This window comes from Eretmochelys imbricata, chromosome 9 (assembly GCF_965152235.1).
Source record: "Eretmochelys imbricata isolate rEreImb1 chromosome 9, rEreImb1.hap1, whole genome shotgun sequence".
Classification (NCBI taxonomy): domain Eukaryota; kingdom Metazoa; phylum Chordata; order Testudines; family Cheloniidae; genus Eretmochelys; species Eretmochelys imbricata.
In genome coordinates, this window is record NC_135580.1 from 76,729,937 (window position 1) to 76,750,267 (window position 20,331).

Genomic DNA, 20,331 nt, shown 5'->3' on the forward strand with positions numbered 1-20,331 from the left:
TGTACAATGGGTTAGTCTGACTAGACGTACTCATTACCTTGAGACTGTTTCCAGGCTTAATAAGCAATATATTGGGTTGTTTAGTTTCAGACAAAAGGCTACCTCTTCCCCAGGTACTAAAGAAAGAGCTGGTAGCTCGCTGAGTGAGCAGCACTTGGTTCTTCTGAATGCAAATTACCTTAGAAAGGATTCAGTTTTACCTGTATTTCTAATGAAACAAATTACTGATTCACTGTTTTTCCCATTAAGGTCAAATTTTTCAAACATGGGTGCTTAAAGTTAGTTACCTATGTAAGTAACCTGGACTTCAGAAATTCTGAGCACATGCAGCTCCTATTGAGATCTCATAAGGGATCAGCATTCATCCAAACATTTTGCTTTTGCTGCAGAAACCTGTAGCCTCTGGAAGAGGTTAAAAACCTGCTGCTTTTTTGGTGACTGAATAGGGTCTGACGTGTTACTGCTGCTGTTTGTATTGGGGTAGGAGTCATGGACTGGGATCCTCTTGTGCTAGGCACTGTAGAAACACATGACAAAAAGACTGTCCTTACCCCAAAGAGCTTACAGTCTTGTCTTGTCTGTCTAGAGTTGCTTTAATTTTAGGTGCAAAGCATTCAGCCTAACAGTTTTCTAAGTGTTCTCAGCCAATGCTGTATTTATTGTTTCAGCTGTTGTGGAAGTCTTTTACAGACATTTTCAGTCTTTGTTCCCTATTTTCTGGGTTCTTCATTCTCACTTTCTGTCTCTAGCAATGGCTTTGCCTTTGCAACGTAAATCTGTAGTTTTCTAGCCCAAGTCATTCATTTGTTTATCTTTGGATGGTTTTGTCTGTTTTTCCTGCAATTCTTAAGGCCATTTTTTCAGATTTAGATATGAGATATATATGTAGGATTTCAAAGTACAGTGTTAACATACAAATAAAATGGATTCCTTCAGGCCCTAAACATCCAGAGCAATGCTTTGAGATATAATTAGCCTATTTTCACATAAGAAATTACCTTTAATTGTGTTAAATAAGTTTAATTTACTAAGTGTTTAAAGAATTCATGCTTTATACCTTCAGGACAGCATTAACTGAACAAGTTAGCTGATGCCAAACACTGTGTATTCCCAGCAAGTGGAAAGAAACAGACTGTTGTGCACTCATCTGTTTAAACACGCACACAAACCAACAAAAAACACCTGTAGGTGGAAAACATCTTAATCCCATTGCTCCTTGTAGTTGGAGAATTAAACACTCTAAGAGCCCAATTCTGCAAGGAGTAGAGTATCCTTAATTCCTGTTGACCTAAGTGGGAATAGCGCATTTCAGAAGCCACTTGGCTCCTTCATAGTATTGTGCTCTAAGGATGGGCTCCACAAAGGTACTTAAGCACCTAAATCCCATTTTCAGATACCACTATGATCCACAAAACTCCCTCTAAAGTCTCTTGGTGCCTAATTTTTTTCCTCTGGGCATCCATGCTGCAGTCAGGGGTGAAAGTAAGTCTAGGGACTTACTGGTACAGGGCTGGGCTGGGGCTGGCTTTGGGCCCCAGAAGGGGCGGGGCCTCAAGTGGAAGGGGCGGGGCTGGGGGAGGTCAGAGCCAGCCCCGGCCCACCCTGTACCGGCAAGTGCCTCCTTCCCCCTCCCTGGGGTAACAGCGGCAGCCGGGGGCTCTGGCAGCGGTTTAAAGGGCCCTGGGCAGTACCGGCGGCCGAGCCCTGGGCCCTTTAAATCATCCCCAGAGCCCCGCCGCCATTTCCCCAAGGCTCCAGCCGCCACTACCACCCCGGGCCCTTTAAATTGTCCCCGGAGCCTGCCGGAGCCCTGGGGAAGCAGCGGCAGGGCTCTGAGGATGATTTAAAAGGCCCAGGGAGCTGCTGCTGGGAGCTGCAGACCCTTTAAATTGCACCTGGGGAAGCTGATCCACCCCGGTACGGCACCCCGGCTCTTGGCGGTACGCCGTACTGGGGCGTACCGGCTTACTTTCACCTCTGGCTGCGGTCTCACTATAGGCACCTGGACACCTATCTCCTGCCTAAACCCAAGAGCGATTCATAAACTGGGAAAGACAGGCATTTGGCTGCCCAAGTCTTGTGCAGGGGCCTGATCTGGTAGGCAGCCTCTGAGCATGCCTAGCAGATGGGACCCCTCAGACAAAGTCATACAAAACAGGTGGAGGCGGGGGACAGAGGAGGAGATCCCATATAATGTTTAGCCTAGTGGATAAGGTTCCCACCTAGGATGTGGGAGACTCCTAGTTCAAGTTTCTTCTCCTCCTGAGAGGGAGAAGGGATTTGAACAGGGATCTGCCATCTCTCAGATAAGTTCTCTAACCACTAAACTATAGTCATTCTAACTCTTTTTCTGGCCCAAATAATACTTAAGTATTCCATTATTGAAGTTGTTCCACTTTATTAAACAGAAGAGAGTGACCTCAGAGAAGTCACATCAGAATGCTCCATAGCCTAATGCAGTGGTTCCCAAACTTGTTCCGTCGCTTGTGTGGGGAAAGCCCCTGAGCCGTGGGCTGGGCCGGTTTGTTTACCTGCTGCGTCCACAGGTTTGGCCGATCGTGGCTCCCAGTGGCCGCGATTCGCTGCTCCAGGCCAATGGGAGTTGCCGGAAGCAACGCAGGCCGAGGGATGTACTGGCCGCTGCTTCCAGTTAGGAAGTTAGGTGCATGCCCAAATGGCAATATAATAGATGTTTGTATTATATAAGTTGTATATATGAGCCTGATACTAAGTAAATAATCGTTTAGTTAAAATATACAGGGGTGATCCTTGATGTGGCAAAGGTATGGTCAGTCAACTGACCACCTAAATCTAACTAAAAAAAATCTAATAAGCTTTCAGCATCATCTTGCATCTGTGCCTCAGTTTCCCCATCTAGTGGTGGTACTTCCATTGTAAATCACTTTGAGATCTACTGGTCAAAAGCAATATTATCTAGCTCTTATTTACTCAGTCCCTGCAGAGGTTTATAAATTGCTTCAGTAAAAGGATTACCCTTTGAATCTATATGATTGCAAATGAATTTCCTTGGATTGGAGCTCTCAAAAAATGTCCAGGACATATTATAAATGCAAGGGAGTCTTCCTAGTACCAAAGCCATTGCTGATATTGTTTCTCTGGTCCTGTCTACACTATAGGGAAATCAAGTTAACAAGAACAGCTTTTAAACATAGTTCTTTCCAGAAAGGTGCCAACACAACTTTTATGCTGGTACAAAGTCTGGAACGTGGCCTGTGAAAGGATTTGTTACACAATCCTTCTTTCTGTATATTACCTGGGGAAACTGTTTTTGGAAGAACCGTTAAAAAGCAATAACAAAAGTTTCTCTGTGCTGTTGTGGTTTTCTGCATCTCCAGGTATTCTGCCATTTGTTTAAAAGCCTCCAACAAAAGAATGTTCATAATTGCTATCTTGGATATGCTTCTGAGCAGTAGCGCTTCCTATATGACTGCAGCAGCAGTAAAACTCTCAAACTATGGCCAGCATGTGTTTCATATAGTTTCTGGTACCGTCATATGGAAAGAAATTCTGCACAGGAGCATCTTACAGGTAGCACTAACATAAATCACTGTGGCATTCTGCTACTTATTTGGGTATTAAAGGAGGATGAGAACAAGTTAAACAGGGTTCTTGTGAGAATGTACTTAATATAATAAAGCTGTGTAGTCTCTTTTGTAAAGAATCTTCTATTCTGTCTCTGGAGTTAACTTTATCCTTTTTTCCTTACACTGAGGTCTCCCAGCCTGAGAACACAGGCCTAAATTATACAGTATTTTTCCCAGTTGTAAGTACAGAAAATGTTTGACTGCACCTACTTGTTGGGTAAGCCCTAAAGAATATTTTCTGTGTCTGTCAATTCAACTTGTGGTGGCTTTTTGGCTAGAAGCCAAACTTTATACAAGACAGGGTGTAGAAAAATTCACTTGAGTATCATTCTGGATTATTTCCAAAGATGTAGTAAAAACATAAGAGCATTGAACAAATTAGTGTTATGGAGAGGTGGTGGTCTCTTCAGAACTAAAATTGTAACTAAGCTTCTGTTAAAAGCTTGATTTTTAACACCCTCTCTAATTTTGCCATAAATAAACCAGTCTGCCTAAAACTTCTCATGTGTGGTCCTGTGGCACAGGAGAAATATTTTAAGATTGGAGTGATACAACAGGGTGTCTGAGATCTGACTGATGATTGAAAAACTGGGAATGTATTGCAGTTTGTGAAATGTTTCCTATCTCAAAATAGCCAGCTCTGTAGTAACTCCGAATTTCTTCTTTTGTTCTCACTGAAGACTGATTTTTGCCTTTTTTTTTTTTTTTTTTTTCTTTGGAGTTGTGCCATGGCTTGGGCAGGTGTGGGGTGTTTGAACCTGTAAACTCCAGAGGTCATAAACTCTACTGGCAGGTAATACTAGATTTAAGGTGTTCAGAAGTCAGGACGCCTCAGTAGGAATTGGCAAGGTGTCCTGTAGAGTCCCAAAGCGAGTCAGGAAACCCCAGCTCTTTGTCTGCCTCAAATGTAGCAATTTCATCTACATAAAATTTTCACACATCAAAGTTTATAAGAAGCTTTTTTCCAAAAAATAAAAAGCTCTAACCATCTTTAAATTCGTTCTAATATACATGATAATTATTGGGAACAGAGGAAACACGTTGGAAAATCAGAAATATAAAATATTGTACACCAAAAAATCAGAAATATCTAGAAAATCTGGAAGTATTTGAGGTACCAATACCAGGTATCTCTGACCCCTTAGCAAATTTGGCCTTTTGATTTTTTTCAGCCAGATTCCAGCTACCGAAGATAAACTCTACATATCTACATGAAAATTGTGGTTTCCCTGCTTTTAATTAAGGACTGCAGACGTTATTTTCCTCACCCCTGTTGCAGCCCACAGACCGCATCCTGCTTATTCCCATCCACACATGATCCATGCAAGACCCAGTCCATGTCCCCCACTACTCAAGGAGCTAGATACTTCATTTAGCCTCCCAATAGGTTAGAGTCGCCACATTACAAATACAGACTGGAGTTTAAACTTTCTCACAGCTATCTGGATGTAAAAGTGACAGATTTTCTTTCTTTCCTTCTCACCATAACTTTACTCAAACAAAGAGAGAAATACCATATTATCATTATTTAAATCAAGATCTGATGTCTGTGTAAAAGCTAGGTTCTTGTTCCACCTGAAGTTAAGGGCTTGGTGAAAGAATTGCTGGATGAAATTCTAAGGCCTTTGTTACTCAAGAGATCAAACTAGATGATCATAATGGCCTCATCTAGCTTTAATCTATGAATTCATATGCTCAACATGAAAGAATTAACGTTGCACTTAGTGGGGTTGTTCTGCAGGGAAGTGGAAGACAAGTGGCAATGAAAGGACAGTTATTGTTGGTGGGTGAACTCAAATGAGTATTTCTTGGTTGGCACATTTGAAGTACCTTTAAATTGCTCTTTTTTTCTTTTTTTTCAAAGACAGGAAATTCAAAATTAGGGATAAAAACAAAACATTAACTATAATAAATCTAAGATGTATACAGATCACTCTAGCAATCTATGTGGTACTGTAATTAATTTTTCACTGTTTATGCGTTCTGTTTAGCTTCAGCTCATTGCTTTATTTGGACAGTTAAATCTGATTTGGTTAATCATGCTCATGTCTTGAGACTTATGCTTTAACAGGAAGTCTCTTTACTGTTTCAGAAATTTGTTTTTAGTGTTTGTGAAAAATCTTTTGCAGATCCTAAATGTTGGGTCTGAATTATCTGGCATCTCATTTTAAATATCATTTGAAGTGCTTGAAAAGTTTGACACCTACTAGACAGAGCCAACATGAAAGATTTGAGGGTGGCCTTTTATTAGTGAGGTCCTGAGCCAGCACTGTTGTTTCTTTACAAAATAAAAATCACAATAGATCACATGAGACTATGTATATGTGTGTGGAATTGTATTACTTATTGCCAGTAACGTTAAGTCTGCTGAGACCCACTGGAACACAGTTCCATGGTTTTCTCAAAGACATGTGATGCCCTTCTGGGGAGACTTTTGGGTACTGGGAAAATATTTTGATGTGAGTCCTAGTCACTGGGTCTAAAATGTATTAAATCCAGTAATAAATACTGATATAGCATCTGAGTCCAACAAAAGGCAATTATATTTTGTTGATTTATACAAGACTGTAGGAAAAAAATCCATACAGACATTGAGTATAAACAACCTTTTTTCCTTGGAACATGCTAATTTGCTTTCTCTTCCTTCCCCCTCCAATTACATTAAAGTAGATACTGCTACTAATTAAGAGCCTTGTACATGCTGAATTCTTACTTCAGGTGTTAAGATAAAAGTAGATTACTCAAAAGTAGCATGAATGTTCATAAAAATTAGTAAAATTGTTTCTATCAGGAAAAATCTGACTCAGAATACAGTACCAGCCCTGATAAAACAGCTGTCAAAAAAAGCACTGCTGCTTTTCTGTGGAGTGTTTTTCCCAATTTGTTTTATTAGTTGTCACTTCTTTTCATGCAAAACTCGCTGTGCTTACTTTCTTTAGACCATTAAGCTGTGAATATAAATGACTGGATTTTCTCTGCTTTTACAAGTCTGCCTATGACTTTATAATGTCCACATTGCTTTTCTTAGGAGATTTATTTCACTATAAACTTGTTAATTGTTGTAAATTGTTGCCATGCTGTTAGTGTTTTATACCAGTTGTGAATTTTTTATATGTTGAAAACAAATGCAAGTTTTTGCATAAAATAAGGTGTAATGTCTTGTCAAGTAAAACTAATAATGACTTCATATCTTAGCTTCTTGTTTTGATGGCATTTCCATTATACAATCCCAATGGATATAGTTTTAACAACTTACTTGGCAAAAGATTGTTTGATTTTTTTTCCCCCTTAATCTTAAACACTGCCTATTAAGCTTAGATGCCATCTGTTAAGTAAAAGTCTGATATTTACCATTTCCTGTATATTAATATTGCATATACATTTTACTTTTTGATTGAAGTAAAATATATTTTAAAAACCTTTTTAATTTTTTTTAACAAAATGTTCTTAAGTAAAGAATTTCATAGTTCAGGAAATAATATCTAGTGCAGGGGTTCTCAAACTTCATTGCACTGCAACACCCTTCTGGCAATGAAAATTACTACATGACCCCAGGACGGGGGACCAAAGTCTGAGCCCTGCTGCCGGGCTGGGGGGACGGGACGGGACACAAAGCTGAAGCCCTAGAGCTTTAGCCCTGGTGGGAGGCCTGTAACCTGAGCCTCACCACCCAGGGCTGAAGCCGTTGGGCTTAGGCTTCAGACCTGGGCAGTGGGGCTTGGGCTTTGGCCCCAAGGCCCAACTTGTCTAAATGCTAGTCCTGGCAACACCATTAAAAGGGAGTCCTGACCCAGTTTGAGAACCGCTGATCTAGTGTCACTTCACTGCTAACCATTTCTTGTTATCTGTTTGGTTGCTACATTTTCCTATTTATATAGCCCCACCCCACACACACACTTTCGGACTCCTTGTGTTCATTGAAGCACTTGGTAATAGTGAGCCAAAGTCAATGGGAATCCATAATAATTGTAGCAGCGTGTTACAGGGAGCAAGAGAGAAGGGAAGGCTGGTGTTTCAGCTGTCACGTCTCTGCGTTTTTCCTATATCTGGAAATGAGGTCAGTCACAATGCTACATGCATCCAATGAAGTGGGTTTTAACCCACGAAAGCTTATGCCCAAATAAATTTGTTAGTCTCTAAGGTGCCACAAGTACTCCTCGTTCTTAATGTTGTATACAGTATTTGTTTTGTGGGAAGCTAGTCATATAGACTTCTCTCTGTTTTTCTGAGGCAGTCTCTATTACAAAGTCTTCTATGGAAAATGTTGCTTTCTTTTGTAACTTTTCTTTTTAAATATGATTACCTGAATTATACCATCAGAATATTGAATTGCTCAAGTGTACTTCTGAGGGAAAGTTTAAATATGAAACATTTTTTACCTACTTTCTTTTTACGTGATCTTCTAGTAGTGTGAGATAAAAGTTTATGGATCTTTATATATTGTGCATACAACACATAGGGTATCTAAGCATAGCTGCTTCAATTCTGTGTAAACAGTAATCCAGTATTCTAGAATTCAGCTCTTGGGAGGCTGTAGGAGAATCTTCCTAAGTGTTAATTTGGCTGGCAGTCTCAAATGCCAGTGTTCAAAGGGACTGAAAACTATATTAGAACAAAGCAGCATAATACAGAAGTAAACGTGTGATCAAAACACGTACGTATTATAGTGCACTTAATCCATGGAGTTAAATGAACTAGTACACAAAGTTGAAACAAAAATGTGAGGCTTGCTGATGCCTGTTAAAGTATTGTTGAATGCAAACATAACCAAGTTTCTTCAGTTGTTGTATCTTCCATAATAAAGTCTACTAGAACCAAAGATACTTAGATACAAAAGTTAGAATATTTAATTAATTTAATTGCATTTTACTATTTTTCACTTTTCAAGCACAGTTGCCAAATTTTGTATGCAGTTAACTTCAGCTACTAAAGTTTAAAAAGAATATGTACTGAAAATAACTTGAATAACTACTTTTAGGGATGAATGATGCATTTTGATGTTCTACTGACTTTAAGATTCTGTTACCAAAACAGTACTGTTGATGGCTTGTTTGTGGGAAGCACTGCAGATTGGCAGACTAAATCAAAACTCTGAATTTCTTATGAGTATCAAAAGAATATAGAAGCTTTGTTTCTTATTTTAAAAAATAGTAGAGTGCATCTTATACCAGACTTTTAAATCATACTCCAACTAAACAGAGGTTTGGAAACAGATCCTCCAATTAGTACATTATTTGGAAACCTCTGTGGAGAAATGAATCTGGCAAGAATTGCATGCTGACTTGAAAACCTACACTGTACGGTGACAAAGTCCCCGAAAATGTAGCTACTGCCCATGGATTAATTCTCAGAATATGCTTGTGACATTCCCTAGGGTACAATCTGGACTGTTGAACAACTGTCTCCTCAATTTTCCAAAATGAGGTGCCTTTTACACTGCTTTGCTATGAGAGCAACCACTCCTGGTCTGCTCTCACACAGCCTCTAGCATGTGAATTACTCCCAGCGGTGGTATCTTGAGTGCTCTAGCCAGCCACTCCTGAATTATATTACAGAGCTACAGTAGCAAATTCCCAGTCCCAGACTTCTCCCCAGAAATGTGCTTCTTGTGCTGCCCATTACCCTCCTGGACAATACAAGCTCCTAAAAAATCCATTAAGAGAAAATGATCTGCACAACCCTTGTTATCTCAAATGGAATTTCCCAGCCAACTTCAATCCAAACACGCACTGGTTAAGATAAAACAAGTTTGTTTAACTACAGGAAGATAGATTAAGTGATTACAAGTAATGCGGCATTAAAGTCAGAATTGGTTACAAAGAAATAAAAAGGTAAAACGCAAACTAATACCTAACTTAACAAGCTATGTGATTTCTAAGTGAAAGTCTATCTTACCACACATTCTAGCTGTTTTACTGGCTGAATCTTCCAGCCAGGATCTCTCCCCAACCTGTTTCCTATGTACCTCAGGTGTTGTGGTTGCTGTGAGTAGACATAAAGGGAGAGATGATTTGTGTCCTCTGTTCTCACCTTTTATAATTATTTTCCTCTTTGAAAATCATCTCCAGCTGAGGTTCAGGACACAGTCTGTTTGCATGGGAACCTCCAGCTGTTCCATTGCCAAAATGTAAATTTCTCATTTACACCCTTCTTCTGTCAAAGAATGGCTGCTTAACCAGGTGATAGTCCATTTGATTATGTTGAGTCCTGGCTGTGGTGTCAGTTTGCCTTTTGTCTTTGAGGGCTGGTTTGTGCCTGCTTTTCTAAACTTGGAATATGTCTCAATAATATCTTAACTTTTATGTGCAGTGTTGCCACACCTGTTTTATCAGAACAATAATGATCAGCACATCGAGTTTTTCAAATGATCCCTCACAAGGCATACTTTGTACAAAATCAGTTATTTTGTTGTAAAAAGGATGAATTTAGGGATACAGACTGTCACAATGCTTTTGCAACTCAGAAAACTACAAAATAGCGCAATCCATGATGCTTTCAGATGGAGTTAGTTTCCTGCTTCAGGTTGACCTAAATCATAATTTTGGAATTTGTGTATTAGTTCATCTTTTACTAATAGTAAAAGAGTGGCATGTGGATTTATTCAGTGCAAATAGCTATCCCAAGCTTTACAAAAACTAATTTTTACTGAACCAAAACTTAATAAACTATTAGCTTAATATCCAAGTTAAATTATTGCTCTATTTCATTGCAGTATTGGCCAACAGACTAAGCTAGACTTATTTAATAAATTTTGTTAAAATAGCATATCCCACCAATGACAAATGGGGTTGAAGTTTTGGAAAGTAAAGTTTCTTCTTTGAGTGATGGTCCCTGTTGGTGCGCATCATGCGCCTAGAACCACTGAACTTGAAAGCATTGTCCATTGGTCTGTGCATGCACCCTGGCTCACATCATGCTCTGACCAAGGGGATAAGAGTAGGACTGATACTCTCTCTCCAGTTCCTTCTCATCACTACATGGTCTGGATCGGAATCTTTAGTGTCCGCAGCTTTGGCTTCATTTTACTAAATAAGAATCATCTAGTTTGTAAATAATTTTAACAGTTTTCCTGTTTAGCATCAGATTAGTCATGCACAAGGAGTCATGGCTCTATGCATCAGGGTTCCCTAGGGAGGTCCAGAATAATATGGAGGACCTCCTCTTCAATTAATCGCACCTCTTCAATAAAAGATGGATGAGTCCCTCCATACCTTGAAGAATTCCAGGGCTACCCTCTGCTCGCCGCATGCCTGCCCTTAAGAGGAAGTTTCACCACCAATCTGTCAAATCTAGACACATGGATCAGCACTACTATTGCTGCCCTTCTGCAGTCCTCTGGGACCTTAACTATCGCCATAAGTTCTTGAAGATAATTGCTAACAGTTCCAAGATTGCTTTCACTGGTTCCTTAATTACCCTGTGAGGAATTTCAGCAGGCCCTGCCCACTGGCATACATCTAACTTATCTAAATATATTTCTTTTCCTATTCTGATGTGTTCCTTCCCTAGCGTAAGCTTTGTTCCAAACTGTTAATGTAAGAAATATAAAGTTGCAACACTTAGTACATAGGGTCTTTGATTATAACTGGTGCCTCTAGACTCCACTGTAATAGAAGTAATAGGGCTGTGAATTCTTACTATATACAGTATTCAGAGTAACAGCCGTGTTAGTCTGTATTCGCAAAAAGAAAAGGAGTACTTGTGGCACCTTACAGACTAACCAATTTATTTGAGCATGAGCTTTCATGAGCTACAGCTCACTTCATCGGATGCATACCGTGGAAACTGCAGAAGACATTATATACACAAGTTCCCAGAAGTCACCTACTACAGGACAGGCCTAACAAAGAAAATAACAGAACGCCACTAGCTGTCACCTTCAGCCCCTAACTAAAACCCCTCCGATGCATTATTAAGGATCTACAACCTATCCTGAAGGATGACCCAACACTCCCACAAATCTTGGGAGACAGGCCAGTCCTTGCCTACAGACAGCCCCGCAACCTGAAGCACATACTCACCAACAACCACATACCACACAACAGAACCACTAACCCAGGAACCTATCCTTGCAACAAAGCCCGTTGCCAACTATGCCCACATATCTATTCAGGGGACACCATCGAAGGGCCTAATAACATCAGCCACACTATCAGAGGCTCGTTCACCTGCACATCCACCAATGTGATATATGCCATCATGTGCCAGCAATGCCCCTCTGCCATTTACATTGGTCAAACTGGACAGTCTCTACATAAAAGAATAAATGGACACAAATCAGATGTCAAGAATTATAACATTCATAAACCAGTCGGAGAACACTTCAATCTCTCTGGTCACGCAATCACAGACATGAAGGTCGCTATCTTACAACAAAAAAACTTCAAATCCAGACTCTAGCGAGAAACTGCTGAATTGGAATTCATTTGCAAATTGGATACTATTAATTTAGGCTTAAATAGAGACTGGGAGTGGCTAAGTCATTATGCAAAGTAGCCTATTTCCCCTTGTTTTTTCCTACCGCGCCCCCCCCCCCCCCCCCGATGTTCTGGTTAAACTTGGATTTAAACTTGGAGAGTGGTCACTTTGGATGAGCTGTTACCAGCAGGAGAGTGAGTTTGTGTGTGTATGGGGGTTGGGGGGGTGAGAGAACCTGGATTTGTGCTGGAAATGGCCCAACTTGATGATCACTTTAGATAAGCTATTACCAGCAGGACAGTGGGGTGGGAGGAGGTATTGTTTCATGGTCTCTGTGTGTATATAATGTCTTCTGCAGTTTCCACGGTATGCATCCGATGAAGTAAGCTGTAGCTCACGAAAGCTCATGCTCAAATAAATTGGTTAGTCTCTAAGGTGCCACAAGTACTCCTTTTCTTTTTGTATATACAGTATATAATCAGAAAAATTGATTTGGGACACCACAGGACATGAGGGAGTAAAGGCTGAAAACTTGTATTTTACTATGCTGATTACTTTCATGCTGCAATAATATAGCATTTAAAAATTGTCAATAGAAGTACACCTTCAAACATAAGAGCATTCTGAATTAGGGCTGCCACAACATAGTAATATTTATATCTGAAATTTCCTTGAGGTTGCAGTATTCCCCTAGATACATTATTTTATGTTTAGAAGTTTGAGACTGGGATAGAAACTTTAAATATTTATTTGAAGTTGCAGGTGTTAGGATAATTTGTATACATATTTTTGCAATTTGATATTTTTATTAATTATTTGAATGCTGTTTGATTAAGGGTTTTTTCTTAGCTGTTAGGTATTTATTTCCATCTTCTGAGATGACTTATTCTTAGATCAAAGACAGTCTTGCAAAATTTTGGATGACTCATGTATGCTAAATTCATGCTGTGAATAATTTTAATGACGTATCTTTAAACCACTAAAAACAGGATTTGTACAGTGTAAGCCATGTGACTTTCTTACTTTAAGGATTGCTAATGGCAACATTAAAATACAGTTATTTTAAGTGGAATAATTATATGCAATCAGATATCAATACATTTTTGTTTGCAGCAGATCTAAAATATCATTGAGTGAATGATTATTCAGGAAGCAAGTAACTTACTAATGTAGGCATGCTTAAAATAAACTTCGTGGGACAATTTCTGCCCTCACACCTGTGCAGTCCCATTTGTTCTCTTAAAATGCCCTTGCTAAAAGCACAGCTAAAAGGTGTTTGATGTCCAGTGACATTATTTATTTGTATTTGGTAGTGTTTGATATTTCATGATATGCTGAGAAGTTACAGTAGCTTTGAACTAAAACTACTACTATGTCAATTATCGTGAGAACTTCCTCTGAGTGAGGGAAGTTTTCAGTTAGATGTTGAGGGTCTCTTTGACCCTGTCTACACCAAGGATTTCAGGGATTTCTCGCACCTTCACTGTAGAGCAGCTCTGAACAGGGTTAGATGGCACGGTGACAAAAACTACATCAGTCACTCTACTTTAGTGCTCCCACCATTGCTACCGTGGTGTAAATGCATTAAGTTCTGAAATAATCACAGGAATCATTTTTCCCCAATATGGAGCACGATGCAGCAGACTAAAAGAGAATTTACTATTATACACTGATTTAATAATTTAATAAACTGAAATACTCAAGGTCGCATTGTAGTAATCTGTCTAAATTGTAGAAGATGGAGAGGGAGAAAGAAATATCAGCTAACTGTAATACAGCATTTCCTGTATCCTGTTATCCTATGCAGCACATTAGACTTCATAAATATACAGTAGAGACCCCAGAACTGTACAGCACTCCTCTTCCCTTCTCCAATGTGGCTACCCCAGTCCAGTCAGTAGTCTTTCTTGCTGTTAATTTTGATACTAACTTTTTGATGTAAGTGAGGGGGTTAGGTTCCAGGGAAATTTTTTTCACCAAACAAAAGACTAATACATACACGCACTCACACACTAAGTTTTAAACAAACAATTTAATACTGGTACACAATGACGATGATTGTGAAGTTTGGTTGAGGTGGAGGAATCAGAGGGTGGGATATTTCCCAGGGAATGCCTTACTGCTAAATGATGAACTAGCAATTGGCTGAGCCATCAAGGATTAACTCTCACACTCTACAAGGCAGCAGGAAAGGAGGGAGGGCAGACAGACACACACACACACTATGTGTGTGTGGGGGGGGGGTGTGTGAGAGAGAGAGAGATGCACATTTCCCCTTTAAGTACACTGCCTTGTTAATTAGATTAGCAAGATGAACTGCAGCTGCTGCCAGCGCAAGCTCCCTCCCTCCTTTCGTGTGTCCCTGCTCTATGGAAGATGAGGTAAGTGGGGGGGAGGGGGACACCCTGACATTAGCCCCCGCTCCTTTTTCCCCCCCTCCCAACACACACAGCAAGCAGGAGTCTCGGGAAGCAGCACATGGCAGTGGGACAGCTGAACTGCTGGCAATTGATAATCTGTAGGGCAGCTGCTGCACAGGGAACTTAGGGGAGCAGGGAACTGATGGGGGGGAGCTGCTAGGGGGCTGCTGGTCCACCCTGGTTCCAACCACCCACCAGCTAGCTGCAATGGGCTGCTCTACCTACAAGCAGTGGACAAAGCAGGTGATTGCCAAACGACATTAGAAGGGAGCATTGCACAACTTTAAACGAACATGTTCCCTAATTGATCAGCAATGAAACAACGTTAACTGGGACGACTTTAAGTGAGGAGTTCCTGTATTTACTTCTGATTTCTATGTGATAGTGCTCTTTCAGTTTAAAGATGCATACAGTGAATTTCAGGAACTTACTTGCAGAAGTAAGGTTCTGTATGGCACAAGTCTGTTCCTTAGCATCACATGCAAGAAAATGTTTTGGGCTTTTAGTGTGTCTAATGTAGTGGGCCTACAGATACACCCAATAAATATTGCTTCAGATTAAAAACTACTAAATATCCTTGGAATTAACAATAATTTGTGCTTTCTTTTTTTTTTTTTAAGTTGCAGTGATTTTGAAAGTGGCTCTTGTAGTAACTTTTTTTGTCTCAAATTGAAATGATTTTAACCTCTTTGGGATAATTGCTTTTTTGTGGAGTAAGGAAGTCTGATATTTTGTTCTTGGGACTTTAAAATGTCAGTGAGTTGATGAGAGTGGTGTCAGTAAAGGAACCAATTCATATAAAATCTTTCTTCTGAAGAAGAGAATCTATGCTGCTAAAGCTGCTATATTTTTCTTTTCAAAGTTTTGATAGACACCTCATGTGAAGGGCAAACTTCTATAAAAGTGAGGCTAGTAAGAAAGTTATTAAAATAAAAATAGCACCCTAATCTTGATTCCGTGTTTTCATTTCAGCAGGTGGTTGATGTGCAACACTGTCAACGAATGGTCATTTTAGCCATGATGGCCGACCAGCCACCACCATTAGAAGCCACACCTATAATGAATGAAGTGCCACTTCTACCTCATATGGTTAATGGGGACAGCATACAACAGGCAAGTACACCTGTAAAACTAGAATGCATAACAGTCAGTTCAGACTTTGCCTACTATGACATTAATCACCTAACAAGCTAATTGGAGTGATGCATATTTCAACACTGTCCATAATTGGGCTATGTGTTTTATAGAGCAAGTAGAGAAATTGTGCTTGTACTACTGACAATTCTTGTTTGAAAACTCCTTGAAAATTGGGACACTAACAGGAAATGGAAGGAAAGTCAGAGTAGTACTGATATTCAAAATCAGAGTTTTTCTGTTGCTGTCTTCAGTCTAACTTCAGACGCAAATATGGAGAATGGAAAAAAATCACTAAGCATATAGAAGGTTATGGAATCATGAAAATAAGAATTGTTAGCATTTAATTTCAGAAAGGGTAGCTACACAAAAATGAGGTTAGTGAAACAGAAATTAAAAGGTACAGCACCAAAAGTAAAATGCCTGAAAGCTGCATGAAACTTTTTAAAGACACCATAACAGAGGCTCAACTTAAATGTATACCCCAATTTAAAAAACATAGTAAGAGAACCAAAAAAAGAGCCACCGTGGTTAAACAACAAAGTAAAAGAAGCAGTGAGAGGCAAAAAGGCATCCTTTAAAAAGTGGAAGATAAATCCTAATGAGGAAAATAGAAAAGAGCATAAAACTCTGGCAAATGAAGTATAAAAATATAATTAGAAAGACCAAAAAAGAATTTGAAGAACAGCTAGCAAAAGACTCCAAAAGTAATAGCAAATTTTTTTTAAAATACATCAGAAGCAGGAAGCCTGCTAAACAACCAGTGGGGCCACTGGACGATCGAGATGCTAAAGGAGCAGTCAAAGATAAGGCCATTGCAGAGAAACTAAATGAATTCTTTGCATCAGTCTTCACTGTTGAGGATGTGAGGGAGATACCTGAGCCATTCTTTTTGAGCGACAGATCTGAGGAACTGTCCCCAAATTGAGGTGTCATTTGAGGAGGTTTTGGAACAAATTGATAAACTATACAATAATTTTCCAGGACCTGATGGTATTCACCCAAGAGTTGTGAAGGAACTCAAATGTGAAATTGCAGGACTTCTGTCATCTGTAAACTATCATTTAAATCAGCTTCTGTACCAAATGTCTGGAGGATAGCTCATGTGACGCCAATTTTTAAAAAGGGCTCCAGAGGTGACCCTGGCAACTACAGGCCAATACGTCTCACTTCAGTACCGGGCAAATTGGTTGAAATTATCGAAAAGAACAAAATTGTCAGACCCATAGATGAACATAATTTGTTGGGAAATCGTCAGCATGGTTTTTGTAAAGGGAAATCATGCCTCACCAAACTACTAGAATTCTTTGAGGGTGGTCAACAAGCATGTAGACAAAGGAGATCCAGTGGATATAGTGTATTTAGATTTTCAAAAAGCCTTTGATAAGGTCCCTCACCAAAGGCTCTTAAGCAAAATAAGCAGTCATGGGATAAGAAGGAAGGTTCTCTCATGGATTGGTAACTGGTTAAAAGATAGGAAACAAAGGGTAGGAATAAATGGTCAGTTTTCACGATGGAGAGAGGTAAATAGTGGTGCCCCCCAGGGATCTGTACGGGGCCCAGTCCTATTTAACATATTCATAAACAATCTGGAAAAAGGGGTAAACAGCGCGGTGGCAAAATTTGGAGATGATACAAAACTACTCAAGATAGTTAAGTCTCAGGCAGACTGCGAAGAGCTACAAAAGGATCTCACAGAACTGGGTGACTGGGCAACAAAATGGCAGATAAAATTTAATGTTGATAAATGCAAAATAATGCACATTGGAAAACATAATCCTAACTATACATATACAATGATGGGGTCTAAATTAGCTGTTACCACTCAGGAAAGAGATCTTGGAGTCTTTGTGGATAGTTCTCTGAAATCCACTCAATGTGCAGCAGCAGTCAAAAAAGTGAACAGAATGTTGGGAATCATCAAGAAAGGGATAGATAATAAGACAGAAAATATCATATTGCCCCTCTCTAAATCCATGGTACGCTCACGCCATGAATACTGTGTGCAGATGTGGTTGCCACATCTCAAAAAAGATATATTGGAATTGGAAAAGGTTCATAAAAGGACAACAAAAATGATTGGGGTATAGAATGGCTTCCGTATGAGGAGCGATTAATAAGACTGGGACTGTTCAGCTTGGAAAAGAGGTGATTAAGGGGGGATATGATAGAGATCTATAAAATCATGAGTGGTATAGAGAAAGTAAATATGAGAATGAGTATAACACTTCCTTAATACAAGAACAAGGGGCCACCAAATGACATTAATAGGTAGCAGGTTTAAAACAAACACAAGGAAGTATTTTTTCACACAACTTACTGTCAGCCTCTGGAATTCCTTGCCAGAGGGTGTTGTGCAGGCCAGTACTATAACGGGGTTCAAAAGGGAGCTAGATAGATTCATGGAGGATAGGTCCATCAGTGACTATTAGGTTGGGCAGGAATGGTGTCCCTAGCCTCTGGTTGCCAGAAGCTGGGAATGGGTGACAGGGCATGGATCGCTTGATGGTAACCTGTCTGTTCATTCCCCTTTGGACATCTGCCATTGGCCACTGTCAGAGGGCAGGATATGGGCTTGATGAACCTTTGGTCTCACCCAGTATGGCCATTCTTATGTTCTTAATAAGCAGTAAAGCTTAGAGAGAATATTTCTCACTAGACAAACTTGATTGCTTTGTTATAGAATTACAAAATCAATGGAAGAAAAGCGTGTATTTGAATTTAATAAAGCATTTGATAATTCACAAAATCTTTGATTATAACAAACTGTCTTAAATATAAATACCAGTCTGGATTAGAAATTGGTTGCAGTACCATAAAGAAATAATAATGTTGGAAGGAGGTGTAGTAAGCTATAGCAAGGACCGGTTAGGTTGGTGATATTTAATATCTTCGTTAATGATCTACAAAAAGGAGTTCATAGCACACTAATGAAAATTGTTTATGCTAATTTGGAAGGAGATCAGAATATGAATGAGGACATAAGAATAACACGAGTGCTTACTGAGATTAGAACTGTAAGCAAAACCAGATGATATTCAGCTTGATAAAGTGTAAGCTAGTACGTCTAGGGAACACTAAACTAGAAGTGAGTTTGCAATTGGATTTGGCATTCTAAAGGTTACTGCATTGTACTAAATATAAAGAGGAAGTGTTATGTGACCTAGAGATTATAGTCTCTGTACACTTTTAGCGTGACCACACTGGAAAATGCTATATTAGGTTCCGGGCATCTCATTATTTTAAAGATATTGATAAACTAGAAAGTGTTCAGAGAAGGAACAAGCAAAGGAATATGTTATACTTTTACCAGCAGAATTTAAATAGCGGGTGTGGATTTGGGGAAATTTTAAGAGTTTATATCACACAATAAACAAAAGCTAAAAAGCATATGAGCTAGCCTACCCTAGCATTTTAGCAAGGTGAAATCCCTCTTTTTAGACACTATCAGCTGAGAGAATATTCAAATAGCTGATGCATCATGTTACACCAGGAAAATAGTAAATTGAAAGTTAGTGACCAATTGGGTTTCAGGAAGACCACCAAGAAAGGGAGGTTCCAGTAATTAAAGTGAGAGATGCTGAGGACTGAGATGAGATGGTTTTGTGTGTGAGCAGGGAAGAGTGGGATCTTGGAGGTGCTGAAAGGAAGAAACGAATGACACGATTTGAACACAGCCTGACTGTGAAGAATAGAGGAGTGAAAGATAATTACCAAGCTCTGGCCTTATGTGACTTGTAGGATGGTGGTTGTTTCAGCAATAGTGAATAGGAGAGAGTGGGAAATGTTTTGGAGGAAGAATAACTTGTTCCGTTTGCGCCATGTCAGGTTCAAGTTGACAGCAAGCTTTTCAGAAGGAAGCAGAGAGATAGGATTGGATAGAGGGAAGAGAGATATGTGAGTTGTCAACACAGAGTTGGTAGTTGAAGCTCTCCGTGGATGAGATCACCCAAAAAGGGTGTAAATGGAGAAGAGAAGCCAAAGGCACAGCTTGCAGAGCGATTTCCTACAGGAATCCTAAAACAGAGATGCCATCGTTATTGGATTTAAAGCAGCCCAGCATCATGTCTTAAATTATGTAGCGATCCCTGAGGCAAAAACAAAGGTAGGGCGGGGTGCTGCAGAGAAACCCTACTGCTATAAAAGCTGTAGTAGCTGTCATTCTTCCCTAACTTGTGGCAACCATTTTCCTCAGCCAAGTCTTCATGCAGCAGCGAGCCATCAGGAAAATGAAGAACTCTGGTAGGTTCAAGAGCTTCATCCAGCTGGAATTTTAACTTGATCTACAGAGTTATAAAAAAGATAATCAGATCATTGGGGAACTTCATCTCTGCTTCTCATTGGTTGAGGAACCCATGGTATCTGAAACTAAAGGAAGTTTCATTCCATCTGTCCATTTCGGAGAACGTGCTGACTGTGTGATTTACTAAGATCTGGCATGTTTTACATCATAGCCATTATGTGGGCAAACGTAAAGAATGGATTCCCAGAGTTGCTTTAGCAATGAGTTATTTAGCATCTGTACTGTATTTAGGAGGAAAATATTTTCCTCCTAATGTCGCAAGACTAGTGTTTAACTATTCCAGCAGCAACTGACATCTGGTGTGTCTTAAACTGGGCTAGGCAAGAGGCAGAATGCTAGTTATTAAAAGTCTGGTCTGTAGTGATTGGACCCTACAGAGAAGTGTGTCCTTGTGGGAGCTGCTGCATGGATTCTCCCAGCTTCCAGAAACCACTTGGTATATAGAAACCAG

The 20,331-nt window shown here is 39.7% G+C and overlaps 1 protein-coding gene across 2 annotated transcripts in view; it reads left to right on the top strand.

Moving 5' to 3' along the window:
• The window catches only part of LOC144270504 (fibronectin type-III domain-containing protein 3A-like), an 86,219-nt gene that overhangs the window by 11,001 nt on the left and 54,887 nt on the right, over positions 1-20,331 (top strand). The window contains exon 2 of one of the 2 annotated variants that reach the window (XM_077827000.1): positions 15,416-15,556. In XM_077827000.1, the coding sequence (XP_077683126.1) occupies positions 15,446-15,556 (111 nt within the window). In that variant the 5' untranslated portion in view covers positions 15,416-15,445. The remainder of the gene's footprint in view (positions 1-15,415; positions 15,557-20,331) is intronic. The other variant, XM_077827001.1, reaches the window with a different exon arrangement.